This window comes from Arvicola amphibius, chromosome 12, assembly GCF_903992535.2.
Source record: "Arvicola amphibius chromosome 12, mArvAmp1.2, whole genome shotgun sequence".
Taxonomy (NCBI): Eukaryota; Metazoa; Chordata; class Mammalia; order Rodentia; family Cricetidae; genus Arvicola; species Arvicola amphibius.
In genome coordinates, this window is record NC_052058.2 from 20,074,855 (window position 1) to 20,091,549 (window position 16,695).

General features: G+C 39.5%; 1 protein-coding gene across 1 annotated transcript; it reads right to left on the reverse strand.

Annotated features, from left to right (window-relative positions):
• Positions 1-13,444: 13,444 nt before the first annotated feature.
• Positions 13,445-14,377, reverse strand: LOC119799556 (olfactory receptor 10X1). Its single transcript, XM_038309503.1, has one exon. It carries the CDS (start codon positions 14,375-14,377, stop codon positions 13,445-13,447), a length of 933 nt encoding a protein of 310 aa, XP_038165431.1.
• Between the last annotated feature and the right edge of the window lie 2,318 nt (positions 14,378-16,695).

The following is a 16,695-nucleotide window of genomic DNA, read 5'->3' on the forward strand; positions in this document are numbered from 1 at the left end:
CCCTTACATCCAATCACAAGAGACTTTTAAGGAAGACAAGCAGGAAATCTGAGGCCAACCTACAGATGAGAAGATAGCATGAAGACAGAACTCAGGGATTTGAAGATGTGACTGGTCTTAAAAACCAAGGAACAGCAGCAGCTCCCAGAAGCTGGAAGACCGGACAAAGGAACTATTGTCCCAGAGTTCCTGAAAGAATTACAACTCTCCTAGTACCTTGGTGTTTAGAAAAGTAGTGCAGATACCAGACTTCTAACATGAAGGACTCTGAGAAATAAATATCATCCGGAGCCACCAAATCTATGTAATAAAGTGGTAGCCTACAAGCTAAGAGTTCATTTTTCTCAAGTTAACCATTATACTGTGCTTCCCTGGTCTCCTATCAACACTGCCAGAGACCTGAATTCTCCAAGAGACTGCTGGAAAAGTTAGAAATCTGGATTATGTTAGCATTATATACTCGACACAATCATTTCCATGATCAGTGGGATTTATGCGTGTCACATTTCTTCCTCAAATAAAATGTGAGGAAAATGTGATACATCAGGTTGCTAACCATTCTAACCAGACACTTAAATAGTTAAAGGACCCTAATCCTAGCTGACGGGGAATACTAATCTAAATCAAACCACTACGTCACCTCTTCATTTATTTTAGGCATCTAAATATTGATGCTATGGTATCCATTACTACCTGCTTTAAATTATGTAAATTAATGCAAATAGTAATATCAACACCCAGTAAATCACAGGATTTGCAATCCATGATTATATATATATATATATATATATATGCAATTCTTTTATTGATTTCTCTGTATCTATGTGCTCTTTTGTTTGTTTCTGAACTTTTAGAATTACAAATGCTTCATAAAGTATTTTCTCTACATATTGCATAATTAGTATGCATTTAGCCCAAACAGTATAAATATCTTTCAAAGATTCGGAAATTGTATCAGTTACAATATTAAAATTTTATTGCAAAGCTATCTTCTTTTAATGCGGATTGAATATTTTTATTCTTATATGCAACCATGACTACATATTATCCCAAATGAGAAAGATTCCAGCAACAATTCAATTCTTTTTTTTTTTTTTTTTTGGTTTTTCGAGACAGGGTTTCTCTGTAGCTTTGGAGCCTGTCCTGGAACTAGCTCTTGTAGACCAGGCTGGTCTCGAACTCACAGAGATCCGCCTGCCTCTGCCTCCCGAGTGCTGGGATTAAAGGCGTGCGCCACCACCGCCCGGCTAACAATTCGATTCTTGCATCTCACTGTGGAACTCTAAACACTGAGAAAAATTAAATCCTCCAAAGTGACACCGATGGCTCTGAGAATGAAATTTGCTTTGCTATGGCAACAGCACCAAATTGTTTCAACTTTTTATTAGTTATATGCAGAAATTACACAGTAATCTACCATCAGAACTATTTGTATTGATCTATTAGCTGACCACTCGATTAGCTCACAGGAGAATTTGCTACCTCCCTATCTGTCCTTCATTGTTTCAATTCTGATTGACCCTGACACTAATTTACACTCTGGGGCCCTTTCAGACCATAATACTCAAACTATGCCTGTCCTAATCAAGAAGAAGAAATCGATTTTGAGCAGGAAAGTCGGAAAGAGAAAAAGATCTTCCTGAAGCAGATTGATTTTAGGAAGTACTGCTGAGGAAGCTGGATGATGAGGTCCATACTATTTCCTACCTCTATCTTGGGGATAAAATGTACCCCCAAATATCCATTAAACTCAATTTGGAAATCAGTGAAATAATGAACTAGATACTTTCCCGAGAGTTAGGACAGGCTGGCAGGCCCTTCAGAGCAAGGTGGGTAAGTTCAGATGCTGAAGAAGCCGGAGTGATGAGAGGTTTACTAAAAACACGCTTTTATTGCCCCATCCCCATGTAACATTGTACACTTCCCTGTGAACAGTTAGACACTGTACACAGAAGTGGCTAAGATGCAAAAGCTCCCACCAAACATCAGTAGAATGGATCTCAGTCTTGTTTGTATCATCATCTTACATAGCTTCATTCAGATACATATTTTATAAAATTAAAAAACCTGAAGCAAACACAAATGTAATTTTTGTTACATTTGGTGGCAGCACTGTATGAAACTGAGTTAAAATTCCAACCTGTCCAGGACTATTCTTAAAACACAGAGAAACAGAAACATTGGAACTAAAAGGAGAGTGGGAAGGAACACAGCAAACCCATTCTCTCCTTCACTTCAGATGGGTTGACACCACTTTTCCCCTGAAGCCTGCTGTGACTGAAATTATCTGCTGACTTCAAGAAAAGCCAGCTTCCAGAGCTCAAAGATGGCTATCGTCCCAACTCCCCACCCCTCCTTGGAGTCACTTTTCCTCATCCTCTCCTGAGGCTGACAACAAAATCCTGCTGCTATTCAGGGTGGTCAAGAACATTTCCTCCAGCCAAGGCAAGTTTGACCCATAATATGAGTTGGGTCATATTTTTCTCCCTTCTCTGCAATCTACTTTGTGATGAGACAGCCTGACATAGACTCCCCAGTACAGGATTCAGTTTGCTTCATTTGCTTCAGGCTGTTTGGGCCCCATGGGTGCTAACCTCATGTTTAGCTGTGCTTTTTAAAAAAATCTATTTGCTCTTGCTTCTGGGAACCCCTTATTTCTTCCTGCTTGTACTCCAGAACTTTCATGATATCAGGGCTTCACCATGCTGTCAGAACGTGACAGGACAGAGGAGCCTGACATTTTAACTGACATGTTGACAATATCTTAAAATGCACTCTTCTTACTTGGTGACTTAAATTCTAAGTAGAAATTAATAGTTGTGTGTGTGTGTGTGTGTGTGTGTGTGTGTCTTGAGAAATACTCCGAATACATTTCCTTGTTGAAGGTAATTTGTTCACAGAGTGAAACAATTTATTATTTTATAATAACTTTGTGATTCCATGGGCATATGGACCTAAAAATATAAAATTGTCTCTTGATCCAATTTGCCTATTTACATCAGCAAACCTGCCTGAATTCCTAATCAGCTCCAAACTCCTGCATGCTACATATGGGAAACTTTCACAGGCCATTTCTGGGACTCTGAGGATGCTGTTGCATAGGAAGTAACAGGACCTTCATCTGAAGACACACTATCAGAGCCCTCCAACAGAAACAGTTTCTAGAGAAATCTAAGATCACCTGGTTCTCAATTTCCTTCAGTTCTTCTTTGGATAAACACAAAAAGAGCATTAACTCCCTAGCAAATGATATAGTAGGTCCATATGTGGGGACGACTGAAGTCACTGGCATGGAAGGAATACATACCAGTGGAACATAGTAGCCGGTAACAGGCTCTGAATATTTGTTGAGTGCTGACAGTGCTCAGACAGCACAATGAACAAGGTACCTTTATCTCTATTTACAGCTAATATAGAAAGATGAGTATTTTCTTTTAAAGATCATGCATCTGAGATACAGTGGGCCTGGTATAAACACAAATAATCCTGCTGTAGGAGCAAACTTCACTCCTGTCTTATAGATCATCCAGGGAAATGAGACAAAAAGTTAAGTTTTGACAGCTGATGAAAGGCAGAGTTTTTCCGAATATATTTCAAAATCACATTCAATTTTGTCTGTTCATATATAGACATAGTAGCTTTGGCTTTAGGCCCAGGAATACTTTCCCTTAAGCACAACAAGGTCATTTCCTACCTCTCACCACTTCTAAGCTTTTTAAGTTTTTCCTTAAGTTTTCTGCTCTGTCCAATACCTTTGCAGACGTCCAGAGTTTTACTACATCCCTACTTAAACATATCTCTATGAAATGAACGTGGAACCATGATAAGGTATCATATGAGTACAGTTAGAACAGCCATTCTTGAGCCAGAAAAAAGAGCCAATGCTGGCAATGATGTGGAAGAAATGAATTTTATTGTGGTTGTTGGGATGAGAAATAGTATAGCCACTGTGGTAGACAGTGTGGAGATCTCTATCGTGATAAAACTAGACTCATCATGTCTTCAGCCATCTGACTTACATGGGGATATTCAAAAGAAAATAAAGTCCACATCAGAAAGACATACTTGCATACTTCTTTGTTTTTTGCTGAAATATACATAATATTTGTGGTGTGTAATCAGTTCTTTTGTTCTTCAAGACAGGACTATAGATAGGGAAAGGGGATATGGGTTACTGAATAAAGTGTATGTGGAGCAAGTAGAAGGACGCGAGTTCAAACCTCTAGGATCCACGTAGAGCTGAGAGAGCACCATGCTTTTGAAGAAGAACTTAAGTTTAAATCTTTAGGATCCATGTAAGGCTGGGAGAGCACTATGCTTCTGAAATCTCAGTGGTGTGTCTTCAGAGAGATAAGTGTAGACAGGGGCCACCCCAGAAGCTCATAGGTGAGCTAGATTGGTGTTTGCAGCAGTGAGCAACAGACAGACTGTCTCAAACAAGGCAAAAGGTGAGGACCAACATCAGAGAGGAGGCTTCCTTTGGCATACTTACATTCATAGTTATGCACACAAGCACAAGCATACACACACATATCCATATAAGTAATAATTGACTGAGAAAATATGACTATATATAATATATGTAATCATTTATACACACACACACACACACACAATGGCATATTGTTAAACTATATCAAAGAGGGAAACTACCAGTTCAGCAAAATGGAAGATAGTAGCTAGCATAGAAAGACAGACACTGTATGTGCTTCTTCGTATGTGGAGCTAAAAATGTTGATCCCAAAGTAGAAGAGAATGAAATAGTGCTTGCTGGAGATGAGAAAGTGTAGGGGAATACATTGTATTCAATTGTAAAAGAAAAGGGGAAGGGGAGAGTTTGGATGAGGACCTAATGTGGTTTAACAGAAGCACTAGGATCTCGTGCTCTACAGAACAATTGACTGACTGTCATTTGCAACAACCTATTACTTATTTAAAGAAAAACTATAGAAAGGAGGTCAAAGTCTCCAGACCCAAAGAAATGGTAAGGAAAGGCTAATTATCCCTCTTTTGTCAATTTTGAACACATTTAGGCATGGGTTAAAGTATCAGCCCATATTCCATAGTATGTCACCATTGTATTCAATTGTAAAGAAAAGAGATGAAAACATTTCTATGGCTGAGAATATACTTACACTAGCAAACATTTTAAAAACATTTATTACTTACCATTTTCATAATCATAAAAACATAGGTCCAAGAAATCACAGCAGGGTGTTCACTATGAGATGCTGAATAATTAGGATTTGCCAGAACTTAAGCAGCCTGGACACCCAGGGAAAGTCAAGAGTTTTGCAACCTTATGAATGATCTGAGAACTTCAAGGAATGAAGAGGGGCCTGCATAATAACACATTTTCTTTGAGAAGCTCACCTGGTCCTTTAGCTTCCTGTTCCACAGTCACTTTCTTCTTATCTTTGTGTATCTATTAGGTCTGTTTTCCGGTTGCTTCTGGGCAGACATGGCCTATCCAGGCCCCCTTCAGCAGAACTGACAATTCATGATGGAATTAGAGTAGTTTGTGGTAGGACAGGGCAGAGCTGGAGCAGTTCGGGCCCCAATGCCAACAGGGGCGATAGTAGCCAGCTCTTATCAGCAGAACTGTCCCTCATCAGGGACATGGCCCCGTAAGACATATTGTCATGGTGACCCATGTTTCTCCAACAAGACTGTTGAAGTCTCATGCCTCAGGGAGAATTGTTTTTCTAGGGAACAGGTGATAATGTAGGACCTAAAGGAAGACAGAGCTGCAGTGAAATAGGGTGCAACCTTCAAATGCATTGCTTTTCGAATTCTGATTTCAAAGGGGTTGGAGAGGCAAATAGATATGAAAACTCAAGACTAGAGTTCCGTTGAGGAAATGAATTAGGAAGTCGGAGCTGCGGATGAGTGACATCTCAGAAACTCTGTTTGGGTTTTGAGGAGATGATCGTCTTTGCACTTTACTGTTTTTGTGCACTTTTTTTTCCTTCCATAGTTATAAGCTTCACACAAGAGATTTCCTCTCCTGATTATATTTCTATTTCCCCCAGACCTGTTTCTAGAGGATACGGTGTAGGATGACACATAGTATGGACCTCAGAATAACTCTGGTGAAGGTGGCAGAGGGGTAATGGCAGACTGCTGATGCCATGTTCCCAGCCAAGGCAGTTTAAGAATGTGATGAATTCTTTCCCTCTCACAATCTGGATTTCCTGACTGGCTTCATAGGCAGGTGGCTTCTTGTGTTTGTTTTTGTTTTGTTTGTTTTTTTCTGGTCTGTTTAGGCTGTCCCAGATGAAGCAGGTTACCCCTTTTCACGCTAAAAGTACAAATCATTTATCACCCCACAGTAAGGGACGAGTCAGTTGCAATAAACACATGTTCTTGATCTTCCTTGCAGTAAAGAAATCTTCCTGAGACTGCAGAGCAGTAGAGATGCTAACACAGTCATATACAGTATTGGTCTCATTGATGATAAGGAAGCTGAAAAATTCTTATCATTAAGCGAAGCGAAGCAGTGTTATTCGGGAGTTTATTATGATGCTGGTGTAAATGATCTTAAGGCTTTGCTAGTTTCATAAAATGCTGAAACATAAATTGTGTGCATTGCATACTTCTTAATGGCAATAAATGACTTACTGGATTATTTACTTCAGCATAACTCTAGAGTATATTTCTTTTGTATGTTTTTAAAGCTAATAATGATAATAAACAACCATGCCAGTGGAGTTTGTGTGGTTTTTATATTGTACTTTTTGTCAATTTTATTTTCGGTGCTGGAGATTGAACTCAGGGCCTGAGACATGTTAAGCTTGTATTATACCACTGAGCTACACCCCAGTCATGATTATTTTAGAATTTTCTCATATTTGTGCATAAAGAAGGTTTAATGTAAGTAATGTGCATATTGCATCTGCAGCAGCCTCAGATAGCTTGTATTTATGATGTCTTTGATTGATCTATACTATCTAAGACTGCATAGACACTTAGAGTTACCTAACGCAATGTTTATCAGAATATGTAGGCCTTGTTAAATCATACACAATTACATACTATTCAACACATTAAATGGGACCATACAGAACCAAAGCTTTAGCGTTTTATCTGAGCCTATAGCCCAATGGTTTTCAACCTTCCTAGTGCTGTGGCCCTTTAATACAGTTCTTCGTCTTGTGGTGACCCTACAGCTATAAAATTGTTTTTGTTGCTACTTCATAAATGCAATATTGCTCTTGTTCTGAAATGTAATGTAAATACCTGTGATTTCTGATTGTTTTAGATGACCCCTGTCAAAGGTCATTTGACCCTCAAATTGAGATTTGACCCACAGATTGAGAAATCTGAAAAGAGGATGATACCTCCAGGAAGGCACAGGTAAAGCACAAGAGAAAATCAGTACTGACATATGAGTGCGAGGAAGAGGTTGCTACACACCATCGTGGCTTAGAAATGTTGACTTGGGTCTTAGATTTAATAATGTAAATGCTGATCCTTTAATAAATGTAAAGGATCATATTTGATATGATTAAGAGAGGAACAGAATCAATGACAGAGTAGCGGGAGATGAGGAGGACAAAGGAAAGAGGGATAATGAGCCAGCGAAGGATGAATAAGAAAACTTTGAAAAAGTTACTTTGGCTGATGAAAAGGATGATTAAAAGATCAGAATTTATCCAAGAGGGGGATCACAAGACTCGGGAAGGGACAAGCGTCCAGTTCTCTGGGGGTTAAGGGACGGCATGTTTCATGAGGTGGGAGTGTATGCCAGCAGGAGAAAGTGCTTTCAGTAACAGAGCAGCAGAACTACTTTAAGCTTCTTCCTGGAGGTGCAAAAAACACACAAATCCATTTTACTGGACATACATGATGCCACTCTATGACATTGTGGGATTCAGTCTAGGATTTCCACAGATTACCTATGTCTACTTACCTAGAACCTATATATAATAAATAGTGTTAGTGGCCAGCCATAGACCTCTACTCACCTTCCTGTATGATTAAAATTATCTAAGATTTTAATTCTGACACAATGTAAGCAATATGCAGTCACATTGTTTTAAATTTGGATTTTAAGGTATTTATTGCTATGTATATTATTTGACTGATCTTTCCTGAGAATTTTTTCAATTTAAATTGCCTTTGTTTTATTATTTTACTTTTACTTTTATTTTATTTGATGTGCATGGGTATTTTGCCTGTGTGCATGTTTGTTTATACCACATGTGTTCCTGGTACCAGAGGAGGCCAGAAAAAAGTAAACCTTTGCCACACAACATATCTAGAATCTGAAATAACAAGGCAGTAGGCAATAGCTTAAGCAAGATAGATTTTTATTTTCTTTCACATGACTGCACCATTAGCCATGTTGCCTGGACTTCTGGAAGGTGGGCCACCTTTTATATGATCACCATATAAAGTAAAAAGGGTATTTGTGTCACAGTTTGGAGGCTGTAATAACAGCATTGAAGGGTCCATTGAATTTGGCTAGAACTATGGAAGCAACATATGTGAAACGAGGGATGAAAGAGAGATATAGATGTCACATGGACAGACAGGAAATAGGAAACTAGAGAGAGGCTAATACTGCTATTGGTATTGCTATTCTATGCTTAGGGAACTATTACATTGCAATAGGACATGACTCTGGCAAGATAAAGTATCCACCCATTCATGGGAGTAGAACTTCCATGATTAAATTAACTTACACTAGGTTCCACCTCTTCAAACCTTTCCATATCAACTCTGACATATTGAAAAATAAGAATAAAATTTTAGAGCATAAATCTATTGGTATAAGTTTTTTACAAATAATAGGAGACTGTTTTATCAGGGCATTTAATTCTGTCTTTTTTATTTTGGATTTATATTTTTGGTATAGTCACTCCTTAAAATTAGCAAATAGAAGTAAAGACATAAAACATCTATCTATATTTGTGTTTTGAATTTTCATAGTTGCCTTTATAATACCTTTTATGTAAGTTTTGAATGACATTTTATTGGTTATTAAAAATTCCATACATATATACAATGTATGTTGATCCTATGGCCTCCTACTAACTCTCTCCCAGGCCTTCTGGGACCTCCTAATATGTCTCCCCTCCAAATATCATGCCTTCCTTAATTTTTAAATTAATAACCCATTATGCCCAATTAGTGCTGCCCACACAGGCATGGGGGTGGGAGGTATCGACTGGGACTTGAACAAGCTACCCGTGGTGACACTCCTGAAGGAATGTGACCCTTCCTCTCTTAGCAGCCATAAACTGACAACATCTTAGTTAGAGGTGAGGCCCTGGAAGGCCCTGCCACATCTGTATTGGAATTTTGATGGGCTTGGTCTTGAGCAGAACTTCTGATCTTGTGCTGGCAAACCAGGTTGCTAAAAGTTCATGTGTGCAATATCCACGCCATGTCAGGACAGTCGCATTTCATGTGTCTCACCATCCTTGATCTTGCATTGGTTCTGTTTCCTCTTCGGTAATGTACTCTGAGCCTTGGATCAGGGAGGTTGTTAGATTACCCATCTAAACGTGAACAAATAACATCATATAGTTTCTGTAGTTTGTTTGCTTCTTCCTTTTATTGAAAACACATTCTCTCACATAATATATTTGGATTAAATCGTTTCCTCTTCCTCTACGCCTCCCACTCTTCCCTATCTTCCTTCTCATCCAGATCCACTCTATTTATGTCTCTCAGTACAAAACAAATAGGCTTCTAAGGGATAATAATAAAGGTAAAATATGACAAGCTAAACCAAAAATAGCACATCAGGATTGGATAAAACAAGTAAACAGAAATAAATGAGCCCTAGAGAGGGCACAGGAAACAGAGACCCACACATTCACATTCAGGAGTCCCATAAAAATACTAAGTGGAAGCCATAAACTACAATCCAAGGACCAGGTGCAGATCCATGCCAGCAACTGTACATGCTTCCTCAACCTCCATGAGTTCATATAAGTTTTGATCATGTTGATTTTTTGTTTACATGACGTCCTCCATCCCCTCTAAATTGTGCAGTCTTTCTGCCTCCTCTTCAGCAGGGTTTCCTGAATCCTGATGGGAGGGATTTGATGGAGACATCCTTTTTAGAGCTGTGTGTTTCAAAGAGACTCACTCTCTGAATATTATCTGGCCATGGGTCTCTGTATTTGTTCTCCTCTGCTGCAGGAGGAAGCTTCTCTGTTGATAGTTGAACAATGCACAGATCTGTGAGTATAGCAGAATCTCATTAGGAGTCATTTTATTGCGAATTTTTATTCACTTATTTTCAGAACAGTACTACTGGTTTTACCCTAGGTTCCTGGGCTATGTAGTCTTAGATTCATGGTCACTTAAGCAGTGTTAGGTATGGGTTCCATCAGTTGGAATGGCGCTTCAGCCAAATCAGATATTGGTTAGCTACTCCAACAAACTTGTGCTGCCACCACACTAGCATGTCTTGGAGGTTCTACACCATTGTAGATCAAATGATTTGTGGCTGTGTTAGTGCTTATGTTTTTCATTTAGCAGCATGCAGAATACTTTCCTATATCATAGATGATAGCACATAGGGGTGAAGGCTCTGTGTATGCAGGCAACTGCTTGACATCTCTATGTTCAATGACTTGTGTAGGATTGTCTTCAGCAATGTAGGCTTGCTTGCAGTTTGTAAAGAGCAATCTTAAAAACAACATGGGTTGTTTGGAGATTCCCACAGGACCCCTTTTGATCTGGTTACTTTAAGGGATTTACTTATTTCCTCTTTAGGAATTTCTATTATGCCCATAAAGGCTAGTTTAAGGTCTTTGTCTTGTGCTTCAGTTGTGCTGAAATACTCAGGGCTTTTTTTGTGGTAGAGCTGCTAGGCTCTAGTGGAGACTTGTCTTGGGTGTGTTTTAGTGCTCCCATCAAGGCATCTGTGTTTTGGAAGATTGTAATTCTAAGTGTTGATGTCTACTCTTGGCTTTTTGGGTGGGTGTTTTGTTCCTTGTTTTCTGGAGCCCTTTTCTAGTTCTTAGGAGAGTGTGGTGACCGTGTGTTCCCTGGGAGAAAATTCTTCTGGAATCCTGATAGGTATAACCACTGAGGTTTCTGAATAAAATGTGTTTCTAGGTATTGGGAGCCAACACTAGGGATGGGGACGGGCTGAGGGGGTCCACAGAGTTGAAGAAAACAAAGAGTTCACCAGTATATGCTTAGTCCCCTAGAAATGAGGGCAGGGAGTGAGGAGAGGCCGAAACAGATGGTCTACTAAAGAGCGGGGGATGAGACTAGAGGACTGGGTTTGGAGAATGGAGGGATATTTGCAGTTAGCTTACCTGCTTTACTGGCCGGAATAACCCATGGGTTCCCAGGGAATACCAGCTGGACTCAGTGGATGGGATAAAGTGAGGTGTGAGGCAAGGAAAGTTTGGGGGAGAAGATCTGTATGATTCACTGAAGAAGGGGGCAGGCGAGTGGAAGGGAGGCTATAGTAGATGGTCTGCTACAGCGCTGGAGATAATACTGGGGAATTGTGTTGTATGCTAAGGGACAGTTGAAGACCTGCAGTTATGCTACCTGATGCCCTGGCTGGAGTTCCTGTTTCAGATGTTTGGTCAATTGTGAACCACTACATTAACTACTATTTACTGTAAAAAGAAACTTCTTTGATTAAGGTAGCAAGCATCTCTATCGATGGGCATAAACATAATACTTAGAAAGCAGTTTGAAAACGTGTGTGTGTGTGTATGTGTGTGTGTGTTACTTATTTGCTAAATTTTCCCAGGCTCTAGTAAACATTGACCCTGATTCAGAGTATCTTTTTCAGTTTCCACACTCAAGAGTAAATATACACATTTTGGTCTTTTGCATACTATTTTACTTAAAATAGAATCCTGCAGCTTCAATTCTATATTTAAATGTAACATCATCTACCCACAACATGAGTGAGCAAATACTATTTATTTCAAGACATCTGCCTTCCTTGGATTGAGAAAACAAAGTTTCAGGAGTGGAGATAAACTAAAAGAACATTGCTTATACTTAAATGTTTTCATCAGATTGATGGTAACAGAGACTGTGGCCGCAGATATGTTTTAAACACAACTTCACCCAAAGGAAGAGTCATCATGGCAAGTAGCAACCTCAATGACATTTTATGTGTGACGGTTTTTATTCATTATTTCATTTGTCTTCTTAAAACATCATATATGTACCATGTCCTTATACATAACTTATATATTTTATAGGCATCACAGTCAATTAAATGAAAAGCTGAGAAAAGCTTTCAAGGAATTTTGTAGATTTCTGTGCCTGAATTGTGAGTAAGAGGTCTCACTACTCTTCCGTCGCACAATTTGTACAGGGTTTCTTTTTCATTCCTGACTAGCTTTACCTCGTATTAAAAGTTTTATAGATTTCTTACCTTGTTGATATTATCAAAAATGTTTTTTGGGCATCAAATATCTCAATATTACAGAAACTTTATTTGAACATTTATTTATCTTGGCAACAGAGAATAAAAATATATTTAAATATCAAACAGTTTTCAAATTACAGAACATTCAGGTCCTGGTGTCATATTTATCCACATTGAATGTGTTAAAAGTGTTCTCCTATACTTAGAATATATTATTTAGAAGCTGTGATGCCACAGTTGGAGGAGACCACTTGGCTGCTTGTTTGTTTCCTGGCCACCCAGAGCCCTGAAATAATCACACAGAAATTGTATTATTTAAACCACTGCTTGGACCATTAGCTCTAACTTCTTATTGACTAACTCTTATATTTTTTAACCCATTTCCATTAATCTGTGTATTGCCATGTGGCAGTGGCTTACTGGCAAAGATTCAGCATGTCTGATTCTGGCGATGGCTCCATGGCATTCTCTCTAACACCACCTTCCTCCTCCCATGCTATAGTCCAAGTGAGTTCTTTATTCAATAACCAATAAAAGCAACACATAGACAGAAGGACTTTCCACATCAACTAACAAAGTATTTATTAATCAATCCATTATCGGTGTGGTGTGACTACTCAACAAGTGAGTTTGTGTATTTGTGAATGTGTGTGTCCATATGCATATCTATGTTTGTACAAATGGCCAGTTGTTGGGTTTTACAACATATTTCTCCTACCAGAAATAGCTTTTCTACTGGAAAGTCTAACCAAATGTCTTTCTGTGCCAGAAAAAAATTAATACTTAATCATTAGATAATAAATACACCTGTTTGTGCAGTGATGATATTGCTGTTTAGCATGTTGCTGCATTTCCTTTTTCACTTGGAAATGATATTGTATACTCAGAAATTGATTGGCAGAATACTCAGAGCAGCAGGGCTAGGGATAGAGATCTTCCTGAACAAACTTAGGAAATACCTGGGAAACCTTAGGTGAAAGTCCAAATAACTTGCTCCTATATCCAAGCCGTTCTGTGGAGGTCACAGAGCAAATGCTCAATGGATTAATGAAATACCATATATTAACAATAATAAGATTATTTTTTCAGTACTACTGTCTTCCTAATGATCTTTCTGAAAGCATTCTTCATATCCTTATTCCTGAGGCTGAATATAATGGGACTGAGGAAAGGGGTAATGATGGTATAAGGAACTGCTATGAGTGTGTCATCTCCCCCGGAGGCTTCTGGCTTCAGATAAACAATGGATGCAAACCCAAAGTGGATGATGACCACAGTGAGGTGTGAGGCACAGGTGGAAAATGCCTTTTGCTTACCCTCGGCTGAAGGGATCTTGAGCACAGAAGAGAGGATGAAGACATAAGTCAAGGAGATGAGCAAGAATGTACCCAGCAAACCTGACTCTGACATTAGTGTTACAACGAATTCTGTGAGGTCACTATCTATGCAGGACAGTCTCACAACTGCCCTCATATGGCAAAAGAAGTGTCTGATGAGGTTGGGTATGCAGAAAGACACCCTGAATATCAGTGCAGTCTCTATTAGAGAAATCAAGAAGCCTCCAGCCCAAGCAGAGGCCACAAGCTGCCCACATGCAACATTGGTCATAAGAAGAGGATATCGGAGGGGGTTGCAGATGGCCAGGAAGCGGTCATACCCCATCAAGGTGAGAATGATGCAGTTTGTTCCACCAAGACCCAGGAAAAAGCACATCTGCAAGCCGCAGCCAGTGACAGAAATGCGTCTGTCCCTGTCCAGGAGGTCTGCCAGCATCTTAGGGATGATGGTCAGGGTGTAGCAGGTCTCAGAGAAGGAGAGTGCACTGAGGAAGAGGTACATAGGGGTGTGGAGAGATCTGTCCACCCAAGTCAATCCCATGATGGTCAGGTTGCCCGCAAGAGTGAGAAGATAGAGGCAGAAGAAGACCACAAAGAGGAAGGTTTGTACATGCGGGTAAGCGGAGAAGCCCACGAGAATGAATTCCTTCAGGATTGTTTGGTTGATCGCCATTGCTTGAGTTCCTGAAATGTGAAAGAAGGAATGGACAAACCTTCAATCCTCCTTATTCTTTAATATTTTCAAATGAAATGAATGGTGTGGATAAGAGAAATCATCAGACTTACAACATACAACCAATTTTCCACTTAGTTTAGTAAAATCAGCCATGTATGTAGAAGATGTGATTTCTTAATTATGCATTCATTTATGTCTTCAACAATATCTTAATTATGACTTACTATGTCACCAGAAAGTTTATTTATTCTGGCCTTAAAGAAGGTTCACTGTCAATTAAAAAGCCTAATGCCATGTATGGGTGATCTCTCTTGAGCTGTTGGTTCCTGGGGACAGAGAGGCCTCCAAAACATTGCAGGCTATTGCCATTGCTCTTGGTGAACATCCAGAATTTGATGGTAAGACTCTATTGCTAAAGACACCACATAAATAAGTCATGTGATTTAAATATTGTTTCACAAGATGAAATTTATGCCTGGTACCAGTAAGTGGGCCCAAATTCATTGACAGGATGAGTTATAGACAATAAGGGAAAATTGAATTCTGGCATGAAGGCATGGTAAGTGCCTACTCCCTAAGTTCTAGTCTTTGTACCCATAGCTTAGTGCATCTCTTAACCCTCAGAGGAGAGGCTTCTTGCTGTCACAGATTGTGGTTAATACAAAGACTGATCAATATGCAGAGAGTTAGTCTGCGGCATGTTCGGCTCTAATCGAGACATCTGTGTCACACTCCTTCCCCAGAGGGTTCAGGGACCATTGAAGAAGAGCAGGGTATAAGACTTTAAGAGCTGGAGGTTGGAGATGTGTGCAACAACAGAAGAAGTATTTGCTAGACATGACTTCATAGTGGCTACTGCAAGCACAAGGTTGGCCAGATCAAGCCAACCAAAAATCCCAGCGTGGACATGGTTTGTGCTCATGAAGTGCCTTTTTAAGCTGAGAAGCTAGTGGCGGTTGATAGGTGTTGGGATGGAAAAGTAGTAATAGGGGGATAGGAGACTTGATCAAACCATTGTTTGTACATATGTATGGAAATTCTCTAACAATAAACATTAATAAAATAAAAATATATGGGGTACATAAATAAAAGTATTAATCTTTCTTAAAAGGAGAGTAATTTACCTCAAAGGGGATTTTATTGGCTGGTCATGTAGAGATGGCTCAGCTGTTAAGAGCACTGCCTGCTCTTCCAGAGGTCCTGAGTTCAATTCCCAGCAACCACATGGTGGCTCACAACCATCTGTAATGAGATTTGGCGCCCTCTTGAGGAAAAGGCCTTGTCAGTCGTCCTTATCAACTTAGACCTTGAAACCCAATAGGGACAAGTTCAGGAGAACTGCCATATATGGGCTGCCCATGCATGCTTCAGCATGGCCAGGGCATACATTTCAAATTTCAGAGTTCATTTCATGTATTAACAATGTGATACTGGTATTGGTGGTCAGAAGAAGCAGACTTAGATACATTAATTGATCCACCTTTGGATAAAACTCTCGGCACTGAACTGTGGGAGCCGGGGGAGATAGCTCAATGAATAAAGCATTTGGCTCACAGGCATAAAGACCTGAGTTCAGATTCTAGCACCCACATGCAGGTTGTGTAGGCATTTCTGTCTGTCTCTTATTCCAGTACTCAGGAGTCAGAGATAGGGATCATGAGGACAACTGTCTAGTAAGACCGTTTAGAATTGGCAAACACTTGATTCAACAGATAGCCTTCTTCAAAAACAAGCAATGGACAAAGACACGCAGTCTCAATTTCAGATCTCCACATGGATGCACACACATGTGCCCACAGGTATGTCAACATACCACACACTCATACCCATGCAACACACAACATACCAAAACACTACAATGCACACCATACCACACATATATACACATACAACATACCACACATGTATACACACGACACACAACTTATCACACACATGTACACACACAACACATAACATACCACACATGTATACAGATACACCATAGAATATGTCATACACATATACACATACATCATACACCACACTACACAATGCACAAATACAACATACTACATACTAGTATACATATAAGACCCAACATACCACACACACGTATGTAGTATGTACACATGTATACCAAATTAAGTTGAGTAAATTAAAACATGCTAAATGATTGCCTTAGTTAGATTTTCCTTGCTTCCATAAAGACCATGACCTAGAAGCAACATGAAAGGAAAAATTTATCTCATCTTACGGCTCAGCGTGTTGTGAAGGAAAGGCAGGAAAGGAATTCAAAGCAAGAACTGAAGAAGAGACTATGGAGGGGGCAGGGG

What these genes read in the sequence shown, in the direction of transcription:
- LOC119799556 (XM_038309503.1), bottom strand. Translation starts at nt 14,377, where the DNA reads ATGGCGATCAACCAAACAATCCTGAAGGAATTCATTCTCGTGGGCTTC.